General features: G+C 27.9%; 4 protein-coding genes and 1 long non-coding RNA gene across 7 annotated transcripts in view; 3 read left to right on the forward strand and 2 right to left on the reverse strand.

Moving 5' to 3' along the window:
- Window positions 1-109: 109 nt before the first annotated feature.
- LOC147658107 (integrin alpha-PS4) lies at window positions 110-4,110 on the forward strand. The gene is given in 22 exon segments (XM_086904969.1): window positions 110-243; window positions 245-299; window positions 302-497; window positions 500-528; window positions 632-950; window positions 953-1,000; window positions 1,139-1,225; window positions 1,228-1,266; window positions 1,269-1,429; window positions 1,531-1,840; window positions 1,843-1,989; window positions 2,083-2,225; window positions 2,299-2,330; window positions 2,332-2,746; window positions 2,813-2,976; window positions 3,098-3,531; window positions 3,534-3,598; window positions 3,687-3,771; window positions 3,774-3,820; window positions 3,822-3,956; window positions 3,958-3,990; window positions 4,054-4,110. Coding segments are annotated over 22 exon segments (3,135 nt in total).
- LOC100871074 (uncharacterized) lies at window positions 4,014-7,300 on the reverse strand. Its single transcript, XM_031918312.2, has 6 exons — window positions 7,028-7,300; window positions 6,058-6,544; window positions 5,692-5,981; window positions 5,398-5,611; window positions 4,863-5,140; window positions 4,014-4,789 (listed from the first exon to the last, which is right to left on the reverse strand). The coding sequence occupies exons 1-6, from the start codon at window positions 7,052-7,054 to the stop codon at window positions 4,643-4,645; spliced, it is 1,443 nt and encodes a 480-aa protein (XP_031774172.1). The 5' UTR covers window positions 7,055-7,300; the 3' UTR covers window positions 4,014-4,642.
- Window positions 7,221-18,030, forward strand: LOC100871471 (uncharacterized). 3 transcript variants are annotated; one of them, XM_086904583.1, is made up of 11 exons: window positions 7,221-7,405; window positions 7,537-7,861; window positions 8,270-8,439; window positions 8,901-8,968; window positions 9,043-9,178; window positions 9,353-9,659; window positions 9,735-10,574; window positions 13,319-13,569; window positions 14,757-14,858; window positions 16,880-17,005; window positions 17,267-18,030. In XM_086904583.1, the coding sequence occupies exons 8-11, from the start codon at window positions 13,404-13,406 to the stop codon at window positions 17,356-17,358; spliced, it is 486 nt and encodes a 161-aa protein (XP_086760709.1). In that variant the 5' UTR covers window positions 7,221-7,405; window positions 7,537-7,861; window positions 8,270-8,439; window positions 8,901-8,968; window positions 9,043-9,178; window positions 9,353-9,659; window positions 9,735-10,574; window positions 13,319-13,403; the 3' UTR covers window positions 17,359-18,030. The 3 variants fall into 3 exon arrangements, with proteins under 3 accessions (XP_086760709.1, XP_086760708.1, XP_086760710.1); XM_086904582.1 differs by having other exon boundaries at window positions 8,901-9,178; XM_086904584.1 differs by having other exon boundaries at window positions 8,901-9,178; window positions 13,322-13,569.
- LOC147658108 (uncharacterized) lies at window positions 10,586-11,994 on the reverse strand. Its single transcript, XR_015291082.1, has 2 exons — window positions 11,585-11,994; window positions 10,586-10,852 (listed from the first exon to the last, which is right to left on the reverse strand). It is a non-coding gene; the product is annotated as an uncharacterized LOC147658108 (long non-coding RNA).
- LOC105736367 (uncharacterized) overlaps window positions 17,963-26,026 on the forward strand; it is a 189,004-nt gene continuing 180,940 nt past the window's right edge. Inside the window, exons 1-3 of the mRNA XM_086904585.1 lie at window positions 17,963-18,508; window positions 18,684-18,831; window positions 18,906-21,217. Of these exons, the coding sequence (XP_086760711.1) occupies window positions 18,442-18,508; window positions 18,684-18,831; window positions 18,906-19,131 (441 nt within the window). The 5' untranslated portion in view covers window positions 17,963-18,441 and the 3' untranslated portion in view covers window positions 19,132-21,217. The remainder of the gene's footprint in view (window positions 18,509-18,683; window positions 18,832-18,905; window positions 21,218-26,026) is intronic.

The raw sequence follows: 26,026 nt of genomic DNA on the forward strand, positions 1-26,026 counted from the left end.
CTGTAAATACATACCACGTCCTGTAAATAAATTCTTACTTCTTCCAGTTTTAAAAGTAGTGCATATGATGTTTTCTAATTGTTCACTTTACTAATATTAATAATTCAAAATGATATATAACTTTATTAATCAAAATATCAAAATTAATATATGGTTTTTCATTTTTGTATTTATAATTTTAAAATATAATATATTAACATATAATTTAGATATTAATAATGTTAAAATATTTAATATTCCTAAAACTTCTTAATCAAAGAGGAAGTTATTTTGGATTTTCTGTTGCACTTTATACAGAAAGGAGAGAGATTCCATGCTTCTTGTAGGTGCTCCTAGAGCAAATTCAAGTATAATAAAAAATGTAATTGAACCAGGTACTGTATATCAATGTTCAATTAATAACAGCTGTAAGGAATGGATTATTGATAAAAATGGAAATGGTGAATATAGTGAGTGGAATCAAATTAAAGACAATGCCTGGATTGGTGCAATAATTGCTGAGAAAATAAAACCAATTCTAGAATTGTGGTATGTCTAAATTCTTTATTCATTTCTTCATACATTTTTTTAAAATATAATTAATATCTGAAGACATAATTAATATTTTTTAATTAGTTAAAATTATAAATAGGTTTGTAGTCCATAATGGAAAAAAAAAGACAAATATAATTGATATATGAATGGTATTTGTTACTTATTATCAGTTAATAATATTACATTTTTTGAAAAAGAAGTTGAAAACAAAATTTTATTACTTTCAAATTATTCAAATTTTGTATATTCAAATAATAGAAAAGTTTATAATTTTGAAATGAGTTAAATTGGTTTTTCAATAAATATGGTATTTAATGGATTAAAATGGAATTTAATATTAGGTAGACTTGGTGTATTTAATTGAAAAGGCTTACCTTTATTTGTTAAAAAACCAATTTATGGAAAAATACAATTTATAATCCTTCAACTAAAAATGAAAAAAGAATTCGTAAAAATAGTTATTTCGGTAAATAATATATTTTTAATAATAATTAAATATTTTTATAATATAAATCGTAAACATTTATATAAAAAAATATTAAAAAACATTTATTCATTTATCAATAATATATAAAATAATAATTTATAATTATATTTTATTTAAGATATGCAGTAACATCTGGTTATTTTATAAAAAAAGAATTATGATTTGTTTCTGGTACTTCAAAAGATTCAAATATGAATGGAAGTGTATTATATTTACTTTTTCTGAAATTAATAATGCAAAAATAAATATAAATTTTTAAGAGGTGAATAATATGGAGAATATTTTGGTGCTGCTTTAACATTATGTAATCTCAATGATGATGCTGAAGATGAACTAATTGTTGGAGCACCATTATGGTCAAGAGATATAGATGAAGGTCACATATATGTATATACTGCTTTATCTAATGTATGTTGTACATTCTAAATATGTTATATTAAAGTATAATATAACATATAATATAAAGTATATTATATATATTATATATTAAATTCAAACATTAATATTAGGAAAATTTTGAAAAACAATCATTTGATGGAAAAATATCTGAAAGTAGATTTGGTTTTACTATATCTTGTCTTGATAATATTGATTATGATGGTTATAATGATATTGCTGTTGGTGCACCATATGAAAAAGGAATTGGTGCAATATATATCTTTAATGGCAATAGTAATGGATTACTTAGACATTATAGTCAAAGAATAATTGGAAAACAATTTGCAAAAAATATCCGTGAATTTAGAATTTCAATTTCAGAACCCTGTGACATAAATGATGATAAATATCCTGATATTGCAATTGGAGCTTATTTATCAGAGCTTTTTTAATAAAATCAAAACCTATTATAATAATTACACAATAACTACAATTGATCTATGAAGATAAAAAATTATTAATAATTTCTTCTTCCTTTTTAATTAATGTATGTACATATTATGATGGAATAAATGTTCCTAAATTCCTTCGTAAGTATATAATTAAATCTTTATAATAAAATTCGATATATTAATATCTTTAATATAATATTTAAGAAATATTTAATATTAAACAATATTTAGGAGTTGTTAAATTTTTGAAAATAGATCAAATATATGGAAGGGTTTATTGTAATATAGAAAAAAATAATATTAATATTTATAAATTTTCTGAAATCTTATATAAATTTAAAAATTTATGTAAGAAAATTGAAATACATTTAAAGGTAAAATTTTATAAATATAGTTAAAAAAATATTTATTTTAATAAAAATATATTATACCTGCTTAATTTATTAGCAAAATATTCAAAACATAATAAATCTAATTAAAAATCTGTAAAATTATTTTGGAAAAGAACTTAAATAACAATGAGAGAAAATTGAATTTTTTTTGTACATCTTGTGCAATCATAAATAAATTACTTTCTAAAACTGAAAATCTCACAAAATTACTATTTGCTCTAGACTATGATGATAATATTTGTACCTCAGATGTGAAAATATTATTTTCAACAAATTTAAAGTCTAATAATAGATATATCGTAGGATCTACATTTACTATTAAATTTAAATTAGATGTTTTTAATAATGGAAAATCTGCATATTAAGCTAAAATATATGTATATATATTATCATTATCAAAAATATTATCATTAGCAAATATACCATTTTTATGTATAGAAAATTTTTATAAAAATAACACTTTAGAAGTAATATGTGATCTTGGAAATCTACTTAAAAAAAACGTAAATATAATTTATTTTTTATATTAAAATATTTTTAAAAATATAACATAATTATTTTTTTATTAGAAAAAAATAATATTAAATTTGGATATAAGTAAAGTTCAATTTAATATTAACCATATACAACTATGGACTAATTTTAGTACACAAAGTGAACAAAAAAATTCATTCAATAATATAAATGTTTTCACTATATATTTTGATACTGATATTAATATAACAATAGCAGAGTTAATATTTCTATGTTTATTAATTATTATTACTTAATTTAATGATTCTTTTTTTATATTTTCATATTTTATTCATATATAGATTATATATAATATGATGACTACAATTATTTTCATTTAGGAAAACTCAACATGATCTATATTCATATCTTTTTGAAAATGAAGATAAAAAATTAAACAGCATTCAGTCTCAACATATTTATGAAATTCAGAAATTGGATGCTAGCTCAATTAATGAAGTTATACTAACACTTAGTATTCCAACTTTCTGGAAGCAATCTATTGGAGATATATAGATTATCAATATAACTGACACAACTTGCAGCTATATAGATAATCAACCATTTCATTGTACCTATTTAAACTCCGCAGTTTCAACTACTTTGATTGATAATTTTAAAATTTATACTGCAAATACTGAAAAATATACATCAGAAAAATTTATAAAAGATTCTAATTTTTCTACAAATTTTCCATCTAATAGATCACTTTATATTGATTATATAAATAACAATGTAAAATGTATATATATTAAATACAAATTAGGCTCATTTTTAATTCTTTGTCTATTACAAAACTTTCACTTATATTGGATATTTATTTATTTAATTATAAATGTAAGGTTTTGTTTAATATGTTAATATATTTTTATATAATTTCTAAATTATATGTTTAAAATATCATTATTTTTTTTTAATTCTTTATTACAGCAATGATGGCAGGAAAAGATATCATATTTTTTTCTATCTAGTGGAAATGTTAATATTTTGGAATCACATCATATACTCAAAAAATTGGACATAAATCTGATAATGTTATTGTGGTTACAATGTTTTTAGGTTCATAAAATAGGTTTTTAGGTAACTGAACAAATTGCTATATGAGTTATAATTTTATCAATTATCTTAGGAAATTTACTATTAATATTGTTACTTTTAATATTACTTAAAATCGGATTTTTTAAACAAAAAAAAAAAAAAAAGAGAACTTGATGTATTAAAATCTGAAACAAATGTAAGTTTATTGAAACATTTTAATTGTATATTATAGATATTTAATGTTCTTATTACATTACAGAAAAAATATAGAATTATATTGAAAACATGTTCATCAACAGTTTTTCATCGAGAATAAATTTATTAATATATTCTTATAATATATATTTTATACATATATATATTTATTCTTTATGTATTAAGAAAATAAAACAAGTAACAAAATATTCTGTATTGTATTAACGCATTCAAGTTGTATCATTATTTTTATAAAAATATAATAAATCTTAAAAAATATCAACTTGGCTATAAATTCTCAACTATAAAGCTTAAAAAAATTTTATTACAAATATTTTATTTTATTCTGTTTATAATTGATCTATGTATTATTTATAAAAACATAAATGGAGCGGATTTATTTTAAATAAATAATCTTATATTTACAAAAATATTAATTTTGTTAATGTGAGATTCAAGCAATTGTATTTCTTGTTATTATTTACTAAAATATTTTATGCCAAAAATATACTTAGCTGCCTTTTGCATTAAACATTCCTAACATATTGTGCACATATTTCAGTTAGTAATATTTATAATAGAATTCATTTTATATTAAATAACAATAAGAGAGCATAACTTTCATTATATATGAATTTATATTCAAACTTACTTTAGTCATCCAAACCTAGGCCTTTTGAAATTTCTTCTGCTGTTAGATTATGTCCTGAAGAAGAATTATTTGCAGAATTATCAGAAGGTTTCATAGAATTTGATGTGTAAGTTGATGGGGGAGTTGAATGATTATCTTCATGAGATTTCTGTATAAAAATAATTATATAAATAGATTAAAAAATTTTTATATTTATAACTCTTAAAGCATTTTATACTTACATCTTTACCATGTTTTGTAAGACCTCCTAAAGCTGAACTAAGCAAAGAAGAGCCAATTGCTGATCCTATTCCAGATAAAAGATCTGAACCTGAATTTGATTGTTGGTTAGAATATCCACCAGAAGGTTGATAATTTCCATAACCTCCTGAAGGTTGATAATTTGATTTTTGATTTCCATCATTACCAAAAACACCACCAATAATAGATCCTAAAGCTCCTGTCAATGGATCACTTGGCTGAGTTGGAGGTGGTGCTGTATTATTTCCACTACTTCCACCTTATATATATATATATATATTATGTAAAGTTAGTATTAAAATTAAAATTTAATTGTGAAATTTTTATGATTTTTAATATAAATATATGATTTGTGAATGAATAATAAATATTATTATTATCAAGTATTTCTATATCCAATTATTATTGAATTATATAATTCAATAATATCACTATTTATAAACAAATTAAAATATCTTTACAATTTGAAAAGACTTATTTATTTTTAAAGTATAAGATGTATCTACTATATCATACCTAATGCTCCAAGAATAGAATCTAATACACCACCACTTGATTGTTGGGAGGGATAACCTTGTTGTGCATGCGAATTACTTAAAGCATTGGTCACTAAACTGCTTGCTAAAGCTGCACCCAGAGACCCAAGATTTCCTAAGCCACTTTCACTTTCTGTTTTTGATTTAGAAGCATCAGACTTTTCTTGATCTTTTTCAACTTCATCTTTTTTTTTCTAAATTATTATACATAATATTATATATTATTATATTATGTATTATATATTACTATTTTTGAAATATTTGAATTATATACATTTATAGCATGTGCAGCAGCTGCTATACCTCCTGCAGCAACTAATCCTCCTAATGCAAGGCCTACTTTATCCAAACAACCACTAAATGCATCTTCTTCTTCAGGCTTTTCATATCCAGGCTGATATCCATATGATTTTGGAGGAAAACCTCCATATGCATTAGGTGGAGGACCATAACCAGGACCTGGAGGTGATGGACCATAACCAGGACCAGGAGGTGGTGGACCATAACCAGGACCTGGAGGTGGACCATATCCACCTTGTATTGTAGGATATAATCCACCAGGAGCTAAAAATTAATAACAATTTATTTAAAAAATGTCTATTTAATTGATAAAAAAAAAATATATAAAATGTTTAATTACGTGGTGGGCCAAAGTTAGCAATAGGTACATCTGGTGTAGATAATATTTTAGGAGAACTAGGTGGATCTATAGGAACAATTTCATATGAGATGGATTGTATTTCTACATCACCATCAATAACCAAATGTGTCACTTTATCATATGATAATCGATGATTAAATTCTGTAAAATGTCTGCCATTTATGGCAATTTTATAACATTTATGATCACATAAAAGAAGAATTTCAAATTCTTGACCAGGCTGTATCAACATAGGACCTTCATTTTCTTCTATACCCCAAGTCATTGATTCTATATGATTTCTAGTAATAAATCCTTCTGGAAAGCGTGGTGAAACATGAATAGCTATATCATCTCTTGGGTTTAAATTAGGTCCTAGTTGATAATTTATAGCAAAACGTACAGCATCAGGAGAAACTTTGCCTTGAATTTTTACCATTTTTCCAGGTTTTAAACCTCCTTCAATAGATCCCACATAAGGAATAGGCTATTTAAATAAAAAAATAATTTTTAAAGATAAATTAATTTGAATAAAAAAAATATAAAAATTATTATTTTGAAATATAAATATAAAATAGAAATATAAAATAATATAAAATGTAAACTTATTAAACTATACAAATTAATTACTAGATAAATTCAATTATTTTATATTTTTATTTAAATTACATTAAATTGGATTAAAAAATCATATTATTATGTTTTCATTTATTATATTTTGTTCTATTCTTTCAATTCAATTTTGTCATACATTTTTAAAATTTTTTTATGTTATATAATATGATTTTTATATAGAAAATTGAAAGTAATTTGAAAAATTTAATGAAATAATTCATTTAATATATGAACAAATTATATTTCATTGCAATTACATCAGCATTGCAGATGTATGCATTCTTTCTTAATCAATGACAGTCATTTTGTTACTTTTGGATCAAATAATTTTTTAATCTATAAAAATAATACTTACGGGATTTAATATTGGCTCAGATGACATTATTATATTTGATTCTATTCTTGCAAATATAAATAGAAGTTTATATCTTAATATGCAATTACAAAGTAACAAATACTGTATAGATGGAGAATTCCGCACTTCTCTTGTGCTTCTCAAGACATTTCTATTTAGAGTGCTGACGTTTCCAGCTTGAACTATGCAATGCGGCAGAAACTGTATATAATGCAGTTTAAAGCACGCAATAGTTTCTTTCGCGCATGTATTTTCAAATTCTTTATATTTACTGCAATGACATATAAAAATAATGTAAAAAAAGCGCGAATTCAAATTTGTTTCATATTTAAATACAATAAACCAATCAAATTGTTCTATTTTAAAAATAAATCAAAAGTATGTATATGATAAACCAATTATAAGAAAGGAATAACATAATGTAATATATTTATAAAACTAGTTATTATATGTACATGTTGAAATATTATAGATTATAAATATTATATAAAATATTTCCAATTTTACAGATTAAATGTTCCAATGAATTATCATTTAAAGATTGTACAATTAATTAGTGGAATAGTTATAAGCGAACACGCGTGTGTTATCGCCTACGTTCATTTTCGTCCGCATTGTTTAACACTACAGGAAACTAAATAAACCGTTCATTGAGATATAACAGTCTCACTGCCAGAGAGAGTTTCTTTCACCTAGAAAAATTAAACAGTTAAATGGAAACAAGTTAATAGTGAGCAGAACTGGATCAATGTAAATCAATAAAATCGATGAGGAAACATAAAAACAATCTACATCAACTTATTTCCTAACCTAAACTTTTATGTTTCTTTCCAAGTTAAGGAAACTTAAGTTTATTTTAATTTTTAATTATTATAATTATTATATTAATATAATTTTGTATAAATTTATGATCATAGAAATTATAATTGAATACAATTCAATATTATCATAATTAGGATTGTTTCAAATATTTGTTGAACGAATTTGTAAATCATGTATATATGAATTATGAGATTTATATATTTTTAAATAAAAAATTTTTTAATTTTATAATTTTTAAATATTGAAATATTAAATATTAAAAATAACCAATTAGTTGAAACGAAATATTATTTTTAATTATTATTCATTTTTAAATAGAATTCTATGTGTATTACCAACATATGGGTAACGAATGTCAATCAGATATGTAAGCAGACGTATTGTGGCTATAAATTGATCATTTTACCTGTACATTTCCAGGGGCCATATATAAGGTGTGTCGTTATAAAACGTATGTGGAGCGTATAAGGGCTAGGCATGGCACACCCATGATAAATATAATAAATTAATCGAATTACACAATTTTAATCTTTATGAATTACTTTGATTTTAAAAAGTCAACGTTTAATTAATTTTTTAAACTATTATTGGTAAGCATTTATTTTGTTGATATAATATTTATAGAAATAGTTATATAAAAAGACAGTTGTTTCAAACAAAAAACCAAACATACGGGTCAAAGAATCACAAATACTAAATATACTATATAGAAATATCCTTGTCAAGTTCATGGCCTGTATTTAAGGATCAATAAGGGATTTCTTCTATTTTTATCTATACTTCATTATTAATAATAATTCAATTAATAAATTTTTGGTAATCTTTATATATGTTTATCGATATTTTTGAAAAAAAATATATATCTATGTTTTTATTTTGTATTATATTTTTAAAGTTGATTGTAGAAAGAAAAAATTTAATGTAAGGAGGAAATTGGAATATCCTTTTCTTTATAATTATTTTATTTTACATTTATTAAAATAATGATTTTTTTTATAAGACAAAATTATAAAAATATTCTTTTAACGTTGAAATTATCGGTGAATATAAGGACTCAAGGAATCAAGGCAGGACTCGCCAACAAGATCAATAAGCAACGTACCGACCCTTCTTCGCAAGGTTTTTAATGCTTTCTTATAAATGCCCTTTCACGAAGCCTTTATGCGTGGACCTATCCCTATACAAAAATCCAGATGTTTACTATGAGGCAAAAATGATCTAAGCACAACATACGTAATCTTCAGCGAGAAATGTTTCCAACTACGATTTTTTTATAAAAAAAAAATAATGATTGTAATAATGATTGCAATATGCGCAATTGTAAATTTGGTAAATTGAATAATTAAGAGGATTTGTAATTTTAATATTTAAAATATTTATAATATAAGATTTTATTTAGTAGAATAATTGAAAAATAAAATATAAATTAATTAATATTTATAAAAAACAAAAATTTAATTTAGATTAAATCTTTTTCTTTAATTTTATTTTCTTTCATTTCAGAATTAACAATTTATCAATGCTAAAATTTACGTCAATATATTTTATATATACTAACAATATATTTTAAAGAATTGACCAGTGATATAATAATATAATTTATTATAAGTTAAAAAATATTTCATCTTCGATCGTTCGACAGTTATAGATATTTTTCGAAATATATCAATCAATACATATGATATATATTCTACTTCATGGAATTTATAAAAAACTTCAATTATTTTTTCATACATTTGAATTGAAAAACTAGTACAAATGCTGCCATCTAATTTGGGATTAAGGTTTTACGCACGCAAATCATATGCCGGTTCGTAACGTATTTTATACAAATGATTAAACGTTTAAGTATTTTGTATTCTGAAGCACGTATTCTTTGTTGTAGAGTTTTCAGTTATTGAACTGTAAAAGTGTACACATGAGCCCATTAAATGTGAATAGAGCCAACATTGATCGCTAATCACGAAATAAATGTATCTTAAATTTAATATTTTTAAAAGTTACGACACTTCTTTAAAAAGTTTGTCCGATATAAACAAATTTTTTAAACTTCGTATCGTCGTTTCGAAGATACAAAATTATTTTAACGAGTTAGTTCGTTAAAATTAAAAATTATTTACAAATATATAAGATAAAAAATAAAAAAATTAAATTTGTCAAGAGAAATTATTATATCAAAATAATTTTAAATAGAAATCGTGATATTGTGTACATATATAACAAAAAGTGAAAGTATAAACCAAACTTTAATTTCAAATGATTTTAAATATTTTTTAAACATCGTCTTAAATATGCGTCTTAAACAAGTTTGGTTAGAATAGTGGTGGTTGTAGTAGTATGGAACAGTACGATGGTGATGGTGGTAGTGGTGCCCAATACTCTTTTCAGCCCTCGGCCGACAGTTCAACGCAGCCTGTAGTGTTCGACGGTTGTACGTCTGTCCAGTCGGACAAAATTTTACGTTTTTCATTCTCTTTTATTCACGTTTTTATCGACAATGCGACAATTTATAAACTTTTAAACTCTCAAACGTTTTTCACCTTCCTCTTTATTCTTCCTTTTCATTTTCATCTCTAGGAATATAAATACAATGCAGGTGACTCGTTGAATGTGATTGAAATTATTTTGTGCCAGTGAATTTGAACATGGTACTTCGAAGAATTCGATCGAGAAAAACGGATTTTCAATAATTGATTGCTCGAATGTTCAATGGGGTGAAATAATGGTAAGACAATATTTTATATTACATTATATTCCTTTTAATTTTATTAAGAAGTAAAATGCAAGATATTTTGTACGGAAAATATAGACTAATGAAAATGAAAGTATGTATACATCGATGGAGATGTTTTATAAATTGGATAGTTTTATTGTTAAAATTATTTTAATAAAAATATCAAATTTTATTAATAATATATTAAATTTTTGAAATTTAGGTTTCAACTACGATAAGAAGATAAGTGTAATAAGTTTTCCCCTTCATCGTCTTTTCCTCCTTTACGGCTGTAAAAAAAGGAAAAAAGAGATAATTTAAGAGTCGAAGTCAAAGGTTGATAAAGATAAAATGATTCTTCTCGAAAATATAATTAAAAAAATCGACTTTAGATACGGGCAAACGTTTCATTTCTTGCAAGAGACGCTACAAGTGTCAATGTTCATTATCGATGGGGGAAGAACATCTTTATTTTTCATATTTAAGATAAGAAGATGAAGACCTCTTATAATACGCGTAAATATTTGTGTCATCAAATCATAATTCAGTGAAATATGAACTTTAATAATAACTTTAATATAACTTTAATATTGATATTCTAAAGTATGAACAAAAAACAATTTGAAATTTCATCTTGTTTATAATTTCAAAACAAATTTTCAATATTTTTTTGTATTAATAAAATATCAAGTAGCAAATTTAGTATCGATTTTTAACTTAAGATATGATTTACATATTTTATCCATTTATTTTTTTAAAAAAATATGAATTGCACGTAAAAAACTATTGAATGGTCGATCTAATAATTGATATTATATCTTTATTTATGATAATTATTAAAAACTATTTTATATTTAAATATAAAATCATAATATTTTAAAAAATATTAATTTCCAAGAAATTGGAAGATACTCCTACGTCTAATTGAAATTTTAATGCCAATGATTCCTCGTCGCGTTATAAAATTACAACATTAATAGTTTTATAACTAACCTTGACTTAACTTCGTTCAATATTCTTACCATTATTCTTTCACGTATATTGCCCGTGTTTCACGCGTCTTCCTCTTCAGAGTCTTCTTCTTCAAAGTCTCCAGAAAACGAGCACTGTAGTGACGTAATTGGCCAAGTAGATAAACCGTGTCCGCTTTCCGTCATATCGTGTTCAATACCTTAATTAACTTTACGTCTTCAAATGTATTTACGGCCAATTCTCTATCTATTCGTTTCTTGAATTCTATGAAAAACGAAATATCCATGTTCTGTGTAAAACGAGGACAACAATTAACAGGAAGACATACCGCGATACCACCACCTTGATTCGAAAAGTCAAGACATCCGTGTTTCGCGTACAGGGCCCTTAATTGGGCTTAATTAACGATCGTCTGTCTTTGTCATTGTGACTCACAGAGCGAATGTAACTTCTTGCATTTATCTCGTTTTTTCTTGTCGCTATTCTTTTACTTCCACACTCTGTCATTTTTTTTTTTTTTATTATATACCGCTTTGTACGTGTTTCAGATATTAATTACAAAAACATTTTGTTGTAGGTATTACAAATTGAGAATCGTAATAAGGATCAAAACGTGATTTATGAACAAAACGCTTTGAGAAATTCACAAATTGATATTTAAAGAAAAGGGTAACGGTATAGCAAAATTGTAATGTTACACAAATAGACATTTGTCCGAAGGATTATGGATCGTTCCGTTTGTTTGAATCTTTTCGTTTATAGGTGTGCTGGACTATTTTATCGTCATCCTGTGTACATCAAAATACGTTTTGATCCAAATTTCATCTATAAATAATCTCTTTCGTTTTCTTTTAATTGTCTCCGCTATTATAGTTTCGTTATTTTTATTATCGTTTTATTTTATCCCTCCTTTAATTATATACCCTTTGTTTTAACTTGTACTATTTGTTGTAAAAAACTGAATAAAATTTCTAGATACGAAAACAGGCATAACTCGAATAGGAAAATTACCCAACAGGGGTAACATTCAAGGATGAATCATTCCCAAAATGAAACGAATTGGACGATCGATATCAAAACCAGGCGAACGAATTTCGCGTTCGCAACTTATAACATTAGAACAAGCCAGCCACATGCATAATGGATTTAACGATAAGGCGATGCAATTATGCAATTTTAATATTAATTTTCGCCGTAATTTCATGCGATGACTGAAGCAAGCATTGAAATATTTATTTTCTTTGATGATGCGCGTAGATATCGATGATAAACGCAATTAATTAACTTATTAAAAATTATTAGTTGTTAAATAGATTTTCATATTCATATAATGCAGCGGATAATATTGCTTGACGCAACGATTACACGGTTGGAAGAACCATTATTTAAATTGTGCGTACACGCTGACAACACCTCGTGTCGAATACAAAAAGTTCTTTCACAAAACTTACCTTGGATAATCCTAACAATCGTTATCGTTCATATCGTATAGTATACCCTCCCACCGGTGTGCTTATCCTATAATCTTGCATATACTTCCGGTTACGACAATTATTATTATGTTATGCGTACGAGGAACATGAAGGAAAAAGCATGAAAAACTGTGTGTGAAAACGATGGTTTAAAATTAAAATTACTATTAGGGGATAGAAAAAAGATAGAATTCAGCGATGATGATGATGATGATAGAAAATATATCGAGATAGATACAATTATTTTATTTGTTCATCTCAGCAATAAATTAGCAATAAGTTTCATAAACAATTTATCATCTTTTTCAATAGCAGAATCAAGCGAGAGAGGTATCCACGTAAAAGCAAATCGCATAATCTCGACGATTATCGAAGATGTCGAAGAAGAGGGCCTAGCATGAACCACGCCGTCACATTTACAGTGTTGATAGTGATCCTGATCCTCGGTGATCTCGAATCGGTCACAGTGGTGAACCATCATCCGGACGAGGAATATTTCCTGGAGCATGAAGTCCTATACGAGGAGGCAATTAACGAGGCGAAAAAGTTGCAGCTCTATCCCGGTAACTTAACGTACTTAACACACATCCCAATAACTAAAAGCGTTACACGTCTGAAGCCCCTTGTCCGACTTCATTCTAACGTCTGGTCTATAAAGCATCTTTACGAAGCACCCAAATCTATTTATCTTTCCTTCCGAAAATAACTTCCCTTTGATCCGTTTAAACAGATACTTCGGTCACTCTCCATTCCACACGATCAATTATAACTTTGAAGAAATCTCATTTTATTAATTGGCCTTTGTGTTCAACTATTGCAGCGGGTACGGATGTGAAAGGTATTCGATCATTCCATTTCGAATGATTGTCGCTTCATCTAGTCTAATTAGGTTCGTTGCATGATCTGCCAAGCCTACCTTCTCTCTTTTTTTTTTTTTTTTTTGATACTATTGAAAATAATTGTTAGAAAGAAAAAATGATCTTCTTGTTCTGTTTTTTTTTTCCACATGTAATAGTTATCGTGGACAGGAAGTGAAAAACCAAGGTTACTTGTTTTGTTCGACGATTTAAGCTTGTCAGCGTATATTTCAGTGATTTGCAACAACATATATACAATATTCTGAGAATAGTAGTATTTCTGATGCTATTTCTGAAATTATCCTTGAATAAATCAATATCTGTAATCCATGCAGTTCTAATATTTTCGCTCGCTTCTTTTATTCTTTTTTATTCGAACTTGATAAATCTTCGTAATAAGGTTAATCGTAAGGAGATCCAGTCGATTTAGTTTAATTTAATTTAATGATATTTTATAACTGTTTTATATATATTATTTTATATATATATATGATATGATGATAATATCTGAATATTAATAAGATGATATAACATCAGTACAATCTACAACATCACGGCACAATTTCAAAACAATTGCGTAAAAATCCTCGAGACACCAATTAATGTGAATTATACATGTACTCTCTCGATTTGATGCGATTATAGTCTCGTTTAATAACAGTTCTACGTTATAACCGAAACGAGGATAATGAAATGTAATTTTTAATTAATTGAACGTTAAAAATCTGTAATTTTTTTTTTTTTTTTTTTTTTTACTTACTTAAGATAATATGATGTTCTTGCTATATTATAAAACAAGCTCCTCCAAGCTCTGTGCTGGTTTCTTCTTTAAAAATGTACGCAAAAATTGTTTTATCTTTGATTAGTATTTATATTTCGTTCGTCGTTTACAGGACCAATCCCAGGATGCAAGCCCTGCACGAATACAGAGATGACTTACTGCAGAGATGGAAGCGTGATAAATGATCATTGTTGTTGCGATGGCAGCGTTAACGGTAAATTAACAATGTTCTTCTATCTTTTGGAAACGTCTTACAACGATGCAAAACTTTCTATATTCCATATTGCATTATTCATTCAATGTTGCAATGATTATGGAAAATGGAACCATCACCTTGATTTCTAATAGATTTCTTTGTTTCACTTTTTACAATTACGCTGCTTGTGTTTTTTTTAGGGTGTCCTTCATTTGCGATTTACGTATATAAAAATCGATCAAAAGAAAGAACGATGTGCGTGCGAACAATTCGTGCGCGGTTTGATTACGCAACACTTCGCGTAACGAATCATGATAACAGGATCTAAAATTGTCGCAAATCGTTTGTAATTCGTACCACGGAATAAATAATCAATTTCTGATGTGATCTGAATTTAAAAATACAGGATTCACAATTTAAACAATCGAAACAATTTCTCCATCATTGTTGTCGATGAGGTTGAACTTTGTCGATACGTTATTGTTATAAAAATAAATAGAACGAGAATATTTCGATATAATAATATCTGCAACGAACGAAATCGTAACGTTTGCTTCGAGAAACTTTGAGGAATGAATTTTTGCGAAGCATCTTCAAATCCAGCTGAACGGAAGGACAATCACCTGTTCAGGAAATCATCGTTGTTCGTTTAACGATTCATCCTTGTCAGGCACACGCGAGTATAATGCGCGCATATAGGGTGGCTATACCTAGGTGATTCACGCAAAACACGTCGCATAGCCGTTAAACAGGAACACTTGGGTATTCCGCGCGTTCTTCCTTCGTACTTTTTACGTAGCTATCGGCCATTCACCTCTAATTCCGTTTACTCGAATTTCTAATTAGCCTAATCTCTCCGATGACCTCGCTTCGCACAAATAAATAAATATCTACTTGTTTAAAATCGTTCCCCATTTTCCATCAGGCGCATATTCATTTTTTACTCGCAAATACTTGCCGATAACTTTTAATAACTTCTTCTTTTGAAAAAAAAAAAAATGCTAATAATCGCGAATAGATACATTTTTTTTTTTTTAAATAAAATAAGCGAATATTTTAAAAGTTATCTCTGTATAGATACAATAGCTTTCCATATTTTTAACGAGAAAGATAATCGATCTTTTGTGTGCGACAACATTAAAATTTATAGTTGGGGATAAATCTTTAAATAATTTATTTTGTGTTACTTTAAGTACTTTTTAGTTGGGACGTACGATTTCAACTATGATTCCTGAAAAACCTGTAAACAGTTAATTTTGTAACAACGCTTTATGCAAGCTTAGTCTTGCTACTGTTAATGCGTGCCAAGTTTATACGAATGACAATGATGGTAGTAGCAATAAAATTGCATTGCTGCACGCATCGTGTGCACGAATCGAATACACGAGTTCGTTTTGATCAATTTTATGAATCACACGTTCTTCTTTGCTTATTTCTAAGCAATCAATCGATTCGATTGTGCAGAGTATACTAAATAACAGTAGGCTAGAAACAACAATGAAATTTCATTCTATATTGCACAAAGAATTACAGATCGTGTGAAAAATAATTCCGTTTTTTCGGAAGCAAATTTTATCTATTAGCTAATAAAAAAAAAAAAAAAAAAAAATTAAAGGAAAGAAATTCCTCTTATAAATTAACTTCTTATTATTATGTCTTCTGAACATTCTAACATAATGATTTTAATTCGAATAGCATTCTTATCAATTATTAAGTGTTCTGTTCCGATTGGAAATCGGAAACCTTTAATATCTCGTTCTAACATAATGATTTTAATTCGAATAGCATTCTTATCAATTATTAAGTGTTCTGTTCCGATTGGAAATCGGTTTAATATCTCATTACGAATTGATCGTTAATGCAATTAATAAAATCCAAATATAAATAAATAGTATCCAAAAATATTGGCTAATAAAATTTTATTAATTGAAAATCGAGATATTCATATCATACGAGATCGATTTCTATTTTAAACTGATTTTAAACTTTTCTTAAATATCGAAATTCTGTTCGTTGCACTTATGAATCTATTGTTTCAGAGGTATTTCCCTTCGTGACGCACACTTGTCGTGTCGGGCCCGAGGAATGCAAGGTGCAAGCTGGAGATTGTGCTGAATACGCGAGGTTACGGGAATGTTGTTGTCATTCCTACTTAGCTTCTATTTGTAAGTTACTCTTTATCTATGATTAGGGTATTAGATATTGTTGCGTAAATGCAAATTGATGAGAGCGAAATTTTATAATTAATAGAAGAACGGAGACAGGTTAGAACAATTTTACATACAAAAGATACATCTTGAAAGATGTATTAAAAATTTAATAGAAAGATTATTCATTGTAAGATATTTCTTTCCATGGAAATTCTATGTTTAATTTCATTCTAGTAGTTGTAGAATTTTATTTCACGTTAAATTCATTTCTTTCAGGGAAATATTTAGCAAATACAGCAGGATCATCAACGAATATAAATCTCATAAAGTTCCTGGCGATATTAACGGTGCTCAGGTTGCTCTTTTAGCCGGCCTAATTAATAATACACGTTTAATACCAAATATTTTATATATATATATAAGTTTTATTTTAATAAATTATTTTTTCACCGTACAAGAAATATTAAAAGCAAAATGAATGTTTATAACACGTGGCAACGAGAAGAATGAAATTTTTACTAATTTGATAGAAACAATTTTTGCGATTTCTCGTGTATATAGTATGTGAAGAAATGTAATTGTACAAAGAAATATAAATGAATATGATAGCGGTTGTATTTGTATTTTAATGGGTGAAATGCAACAAATAATGTACAAACACATACTTGAAATCTTAATCTTTTAATCTTTTTCTTTCGTTGCGGATGTGATGCAATTTTACGTAAACGATAGTTCCTTAATTATAAACAATAAGGTAAAACGATTACACGAGACGCGTAAAAATTTGCTCACAATCGAATTATTGCAACATTATCGCTTCTTAAGATAAAGAAGAATATTTAAGAATCGTATAAAAAACTTATTGGACGAAACAAAATATAAATATTATTAAATATTTTTAATAATATAATTTAAATAATAGATACTCACTCTTAAATCACTAAGGGGAATTATTATAATTTATTATTATAGGTCATGAAGCCAAAATTTTATAAAATTTCTTATGGCTGGCAATAAAATTTTATGGTTGCGAAATTAAACCGGATCTGTACAATTTAACTTTCTATCAAAATTCGTCCCTGACGCACTTTTTCTCAATCTCAGAAAAGATAATCGAAATTTCAATCTGGAACGATAAGAAATACATTAAAAAAATATTATTAACGAAACGATTAAAAATAGATTTAGAAACTCATTTTTTTTTTTTTTTTAGCGATTGATCTCATTTTTTATTTATCGTTTCAAAAAGAGAGGAACATCTGAATCTGTTACGAGTAACGGGTATTTGCTGATCGACCATTTAAGTGATTCAACTGTAAGTGAGCGTGTTGTAAATATATACGTTGCGTAGGTTTTGAAAAGAAATTGAAGAATTAAATCTGCAAAAGTGTCGGAAAGTGTGCCCATATTCGAAAGTGTTAAAAAGTGTGTCTCGATATCGTGTGAAAAATATGCATATTATCATAGTAATATTCGCCACCATTCTGATTATACAATCGTATGTTGTTGCTGAATCAAGTGAGTATGTTGACACTTGTAATTTCATTCAAAATTATCAATGTTATTCAGAAGATACTATTGATATTATATTTTTATTTTATTTCCTTACAAAAAATGTTTAACTCTTCAATTCTAACTTTGAAACAATACTTATATATATTTTATTATGTTTTTTAACTTATATGCTAATAAGGCGAACAGAGCAGCATATTAGACAATCAAGCAAAAGAAAAAAAATTAACATTACCATTCACACCAACGTTGCAAACGGAGTCGTATCAAGACAATACTAAATATTATAATTTTCCAACGGATTATATTTATAGACCTCTTCAAAACAAGTAAATATATTTTCTAATTAATTGACGATGCAAATTTTAATTTTTTAATCTTTTAATTTCTCTTTGTTTTTCAGGAAATGTCCATTGTGCGACACTTCTGTCCTTCCCTATTGCGGAGAAAAATTATTGCACGATGCATGTTGCTGCACAGATCCTTACACATACGATTTACCTTATCAATGTAAATTAGCGGATTGTCGATTTTTGCATGCGAATAGTTGCAAAGAACATGAGTTAATTGCTATCTGTTGCTGTAGTGATGATTACCGATCTTTATTGAAGAGTTTTTCAAATGTTTAACATATTCATTATAAATCATATTTTATTTGTTTATTTCATTATGATATATGATATATTTATATTATGCATATACATATAATGAGCATATACAAGTAACACATTGTTTGTTTTATTTTTACGTATAAATTTTTAATCAAAACGTTTAATATATTAATTAATAAAGATTAATTAATTGTCGTTGAGATATATTTTATATATATCTATTAATATACTATTAATCAATTAAACAATAAATATATTTTTTTTTGCCATATAAAAATAATAAATTTTAATAAATTAAATAAAAAAATTATGAGCGAGATATTCGATAATAAATAATTTAATATGTTCTATTTCATTAATATTATTATTAATTCAATAGCTTGATATTGAGATTAATTCTATTATTTCAGACAGACAATTGATATAACATTAAATAATATAAATAAAATAAATATATATACATATATGATTTATAAGAAATACAAATTATATAAAATATATGTATGAATTAAAATTATAAAATTATAAAAATAATTCTTTTTTACCACTTAATTAGTAACGCCATCTCTTTGGAAAATGCTGAAATTTCTTGCATACTATATATAATGAATTAATAAAAAAAAAAACAAATATAATATAAATAATTATATAAATAGTTAAAGAAATAATTGAACATTTAAAAAATAAATTAATCAGTTATGCCAAAAAATATTTGACTTATCATTTGTAGATAATAAACAGTAATTTTTCATCCGATCATAATTTTTTTAATAAAATATATCGATAATTACAAATAAAAAATGCGAAACAATTGCAGTCGCAAATGAATATATTTTAAATATATCACGAATAAAATATATACACATAAATTTACACATAATTTTTAATATACGAAATCGAATAAACTTTGATGTCAAAAAAAATTTTGTACAATATTTAATAAATTTATTATATCATATAGATTATTAATAAAATTATTGTATCGTATCAACAAATTTTGAAATTAATAAAATATTAGTATAATGTTAAAAGTTAAAATTCATATTTTAAAATTTTCAATTTTAAATTTACAGGTAGTGCTACTTGCGTAGTTACCAATACAATTACCTTCGTCCTTTGCTAATACATTGAGCGCCATCTCGATTTCCATAATGTTTAGTGCGCATTGTAATGCGCATGACGTCAGTCTACAGTTGAAAATCGTGGTGATAGATCGTGTTTCATAAATTGTGTGTAATTATATATTTAATTGTGTAATTTATTAGCTATTAATAGTCTTATGTAATATGTGTTTGTTTTAATCATTAAGCAATATTTCAAAATTAAATAGTTTTTTATATTTTTTGTCGTTTACGACGTTCTTTTATTTGACAATTGACCGGTGGCTTGTATTCGAATTTGCCTTCGATTCGAATTTGATTTGATTTCGATTATTATTTCGTTTTAATATTATTTTAAAATTATTAAACATTTATTTTACGATTGTGATTTCCGTTTGTGTAAATTATTGTTCGATTGTCAATATAATTCCAAAGATAAATGTATTTAGAATATTTCCATATACGTACGTTCGGTGTTTGTTGTCGATCTATCGAACGTATCCCTTCCCATACCAAATTTCGATAATCGAAATTGTCGCGAGTCGTATCGCGCGTCATTGTGTCGTCGAAATTCGTTCGGATTAGACGTCGTAATTTATAGCAGGTATGTGATTTATTTATTTTTGAATATTATTCTTCAATTAATACGCGTATATTCAATCATTATTGTTTAATTAATAATTCTTTGAATAATAAACTATTCTTTATTTATTTATTTAATCAGTGTTAGAATCAGTGTTTGTTTCGTAATAATTAATTTAAATCTTTTAGTGGATAACGCGAAATTAGAGTCAGTGTTTGCTTCGTAATAGTTTATTTGAATCCTTTAATGAATAACGCGAAATTAGAGTCAGTGTTTGTTCGCCGATTGTAACAGTTTTTCTTTAAAATGTTGTTCGTTTCGGATGTATAGAGTCAGTGTTTCTTCCAAAAAGAGACTTCGATATCCTCCTATACAATGATGTTCTTCACGATGGATCATTTTCTAATCAGCAGCATCAATGGTGAGTCGCATGTATTTTTGTTCCTCCGGTCCACTCAATCATGTCGTAGGACGAAAGGTCCGAATCGACACGAGTGGCTGGTTGTATACGTAGATTTTTGCAACGAGCATAGTGACCATGGGTGTTTATTATACTCGTGAGTAGTAACATTTTCTGTGTTTTATTTATAATTAATTAGGCTAGGTTTTCTTGCACATCGCGGTTTTTAAATATTGTTCAAATTGTTTCAAATTAATCATTCCCCTCGAAATTATATTAAATATTAAGTGCAAGAAGACACTTCGCGACAGGCAGATTTTGAAATCAAAGCTACAAATTTTTAATTTCTTTCGTATTTTCGAAAATATGCTTTGATGGAGAAATCGTCTGAGGGTATTAATTTTTAATTCTGAAATTTTCAATTACTTCAATGAATTATATTTTAATCTTCTATTATATCTTCTTTTTAATTAATAATTCTTTTTATAAAATTTTAAAATTTGAGATATCACGAAATCACAAGATTAAAATTCTTTAGCCCGTTAATTACATTTATACTAATCTATCTTTCTAGCTCAGGATTTTCAGGTTTAACCCCTTCCGTGTTCATTGCCTCGATCTCGCTCACGTGCCCAGGTGCTACTTGGGTGAGAGAGAGGTGATGGATACGATGATCATAGTTGATAAGTTTATTAACAATTTTTTAGCGATTGACGATGAGTTGGTGTATCGTGCCCGACGTATTTTCCACATTATATGTGTGTGTGTGGTTAGGATGTGGAATTGCGTCGTTACGATTACAAATCTATTCGTAGTTATCAATTTGCAATAAAAATATTTAATATTTTTATTAAACACGCGGATTATTTTTTATTATTAAATTAAATAACGATCCCGAAATTCTCAATAATTTCATATCTTCTTTCAAAGATAATACACAGAATTCTTTCGATCATAAATTTTCATTTAATTAAAATCAAGATGTAATTTTTCATCGCGATTCACGCAATGATCGTTAGCCATCGTCAATCGATTTCAGTTGAAAGGTACGTAAACTTAGAGTGTGAATATAGCGTGCCAAGCTCGGGTGTCGGAGGTGTCCCGGGACATTTTCCCTAGTGTAGGTTTTTGCGCCCGAGTGTTATGCGTGAGAATCGTGGAACGAATGTGTTGGTATGCCTGTTTTGCCATTTTTTAAATTTAGGGCTAGGTAGGATAGGTAGTATACTTTCTGGTGTGAATGTTTATTGATAAGTAGGCAGGGCCGGGCAAGTTGTCACAGTCTCTGGTCGGGTAGGCACGTTTTCGAGTGACAACTTGTTTCTGGAAATCAAATTTCTGAAAAATCGAGAGCGGAGCTGAGACTTGTTTCTCTGGCGTTTCCTTTCCGATTTTTCGAATTTCGCGGTCCCGGCCGTTGAGCTCGAGATTCTGCGCATGCGCGGACAATGGTCGCTGCGATCGTTGCGACGTTCACGTGCGTTTAGATTCCGCGATTGCTTTTTCTTTTTTTTTTCTGTCTATTAGGAAATCTCGAGCTTAGTTTTAAGTTTCAGAAAAGAGATCGAAGAAGCCCGACAAACTGTCACGAAGAAGGCTACAACGAATGGCTTCTCATTTTTTGGATCTTGTTTGGGTCCGAAGAATGGGAAGTCATTGTTACTATTTTGTCACTATGTTCGTTTTAGTAATATTTGTTGTTGTGTTGTTTGGCCGATTGCATGCAGGCCCACAGGATTCAATCATCATGGAAATCGTGATTTTTTTTATTAGTGTTGCGTTGCAAAAAATATCGCGATTGCTTTCAATTATGAATTAGCCTATTTTTTTTTTTTTTTTTTTCTATCGAATTTATCATATAGTATTGTGATATCGGGATATTTGAAGTAGCTTTTCATTTATAGAATATTAAATTTTGTATTAAATTTAGATTTTAAGAATTAGTGTCGCGTTGATAAATAATCACGTTGCGTCGATAAATCGGTGCTATTTTGGAAAAATACCAAAGAAACATCTTTTTAAAAATAGTCAAGAGATGGCGTTCATTGTTAATTCTTATACTCTTAAAAAGATATCTTTGATGTTCAAAAGATGGCGCTAATAGTTCATATTTACGCTATTTTTATCCTTCTCTTACTATTTTCTATCCTTTTTTGGAATACCAAAGAAATATTTCTTCAAAAGCGAAGAGATGGCGCTAACAGTATGTATTTACTTTATTTCTATACTTCCCTCATATTTTCTGTTCTTTTTACATATATTTCATTCGCGATACTCTTAAGATAATGTTGATTTTAATTTTTTTACTTTATTTCTTCTTCTTGTTTATATTCCACAAAATTATGTGTTCATCAAATGATGCCAATATTTCATTAATTTTATACTCTTCTTTGCTTAATCTATCGATTCAAAATCTTAACAAAGTTTATTCGGTCTAATTTTTGCATATGATACGAATCATTTATATATATATATATATATATGTTCACATTCTTATATCGTAGAATCACATACATATTTCAATATTTTAAAATATTTTAATGCAAACAGATATGGCAAAAAAATTGAATACGTACTTACATATTTCACGTCAACGTTCAATTCACATCCTAATTCGATTTGGAAAAATATCTACAGACAAATTGTCTGCCCGAGCATAACATTCAAAAATATTCAAAGACGTTTTAATCGAATAGAACGTGACGGATCCACGAGGATGATACTCGTGGATAACAAATTGATTATCCCTGAACCGTGACCCCGTATCCACACATATTCGTAGAATATATTATTAAGCATAAGAATCAGACGCAACTTCCTACAACGAATATAACAGATGTAACACGCATGTGATCCCGTGTTTCGATTGATGCTCGTTACATACGATTGCCATTCAATCAAACGATAATCAATCTATCCGACAAAGCCACTTTTAAAACTCACCATGCGTTGGCAATTTATCGAACCTTGAAATTGATCGATCAACTTCGTTGTTTCACATCGAACAGAGGAAGTATATTTCGAGTATGTTTGTTTGACAAATATTAACGTTTCTTTTTTTTTTTTTTTTGTGTACGTGTACGTTGTTTCGAAACATTCGTCGAAATATTTTTTCCAAACTTCATCACGTAACACGAGGCACGAGTGTACGCCTATATGCAAATAACTACGAGATGAGAAACTCTCGTCAAATACTTACGACGTTAGTTCGGCATTGACCCGCCTCTCGAACACGACCGATGCTGTTCTTCCTGGAAATCTTGGTGTTCGAGGCTTCGAAGAATTTTCTAGGAGAATCGAATTCCTATAACGAGCCTTGTACCCTTGTCCACTTCTAGTTTCGCCATAAGGGACCATCAGATTAAGACTGGCACGTATGTACACGGGAGGAGGGAGGGAGGATGGGAGGGTGGGGGGGAGTCCACCTTATGGTAAAAGTTCTCTTGTACAGGATGGCGTATAGGGATATCGCGTGCATTGAAAAATAATCGAATTATGATAGCGAATGGTGTTCTGGGACGCGAGAAAGAATTCTAATTTAAAAATTCAATATGTTGAGTTTCGATTAATCGTCAAGATTAATTTTAAGCAAATTTTTTTCTGGAATTCGATTCGATCCCCTCTTTTAACAATGCTTCTTACAATGCATCTTTGTTATCATACGAGCAACAATTATAGGACAGGGAAAAATATGGATATAACAAAAATTGAGAAAACTTGTAAACATTTCACGATACATTCGCATTAAACGAATCGCACATATCGATCGATTGGGAAAATTCGAATTCAAATTTCTCTCGATCGGTCGCTTCTCAAATTACACGAAATCGATTTTCCAACGGAAAAAGTTGGCCAAAGGAAAAGATCCAAAAGTTAATCGATTCCATTAACAGGAAATCGATCCGACTGAAAATCGATAAATAATTTCAGAGAGCTCGTTTATCGCGGACGATATTAAACGATTTCTTTTCGCGATAACATCTCGACTCTTGCAAGCTGCTTTAATTGCGGGGGGGAGGGAGATGCTTGCCGCCAAACCCTTCGATCGAGAATTCTGTTCGAATCACGGCCTCGCGCAAAGAAAACTTAATTAAATAAAGATTCGTATTCGCGTATCGCGCCAAGTTATGGAAGCTATGCGAACTCGAATCGGGATGAATCGGGTCTAAACTTTAACGATCGGTATTTTCTATCCTATTTCTAATTTGTACGTAAGCCGAGATCGGGCCGCCGCGTATCATTTGCGGCCACTTAATAGTCGGCCAAGTCCCCATCAATCTCTCCGATAATTAGTGGTTCGTGTAATGACAGAAACCATTAGGTTTACGGTCATGGTGCACCGTGCATTCCTTTCGTACGCGCCGTCGATAACGTTCCCCCGTATTTCAACTCTCTTCCTACTCGCTGCGTTCCTCGCTATCGGCTTTAATTTATTAACAGTTTTTTTTTAACAAGGGTGAAAAACTGATTTCCGGATTGATATTTGCCCGCGTTTGGAACAACGAATTGGAACAAATATTTGAATAACGAAATGTCAGATATTTACATGTTGTGACATCCTTGTACGTTAGAATAGTGAATCGAAAGATTTTCAGATATTTGAACGTGTGGATGAGAAATGTCTGGACAATGAGACGTTTGGATGTTGTAATATCCTTAAAATAGTGAATATAGAATAGTGAATCGAAAGGTTTGAATGTCTGGGCAGTGAGATGTTTGGATGTTGAACATCTTTGCACATTAGAACGTAGAATAGTGAATCGAAACGTTTGGATTTTGTGAATCAGATACGAAATATTTGGACGTTTGAACGTGTGGATGAGGAATGTC

This window comes from Apis florea, unplaced genomic scaffold (genome assembly GCF_048593485.1).
Source record: "Apis florea isolate Af1SG1 unplaced genomic scaffold, ASM4859348v1 contig_2350_pilon, whole genome shotgun sequence".
NCBI classification, from domain to species: domain Eukaryota; kingdom Metazoa; phylum Arthropoda; class Insecta; order Hymenoptera; family Apidae; genus Apis; species Apis florea.

Coding starts and splice junctions, on each gene's coding strand:
- LOC100871471 (XM_086904582.1), top strand. CDS start 13,404: ATGAACCACGCCGTCACATTTACAGTGTTGATAGTGATCCTGATCCTC. Junction 14,859..16,879: donor TTGCGATGGCAGCGTTAACG/GTAAATTAACAA, acceptor CTATTGTTTCAG/AGGTATTTCCCTTCGTGACG. Junction 17,006..17,266: donor TTCCTACTTAGCTTCTATTT/GTAAGTTACTCT, acceptor CATTTCTTTCAG/GGAAATATTTAGCAAATACA.
- LOC100871074 (XM_031918312.2), bottom strand. CDS start 7,054: ATGTCATCTGAGCCAATATTAAATCCC. Junction 6,545..7,027: donor CTGAGCCAATATTAAATCCC/GTAAGTATTATT, acceptor TTATTTAAATAG/CCTATTCCTTATGTGGGATC. Junction 5,982..6,057: donor TGCTAACTTTGGCCCACCAC/GTAATTAAACAT, acceptor ATTAATTTTTAG/CTCCTGGTGGATTATATCCT.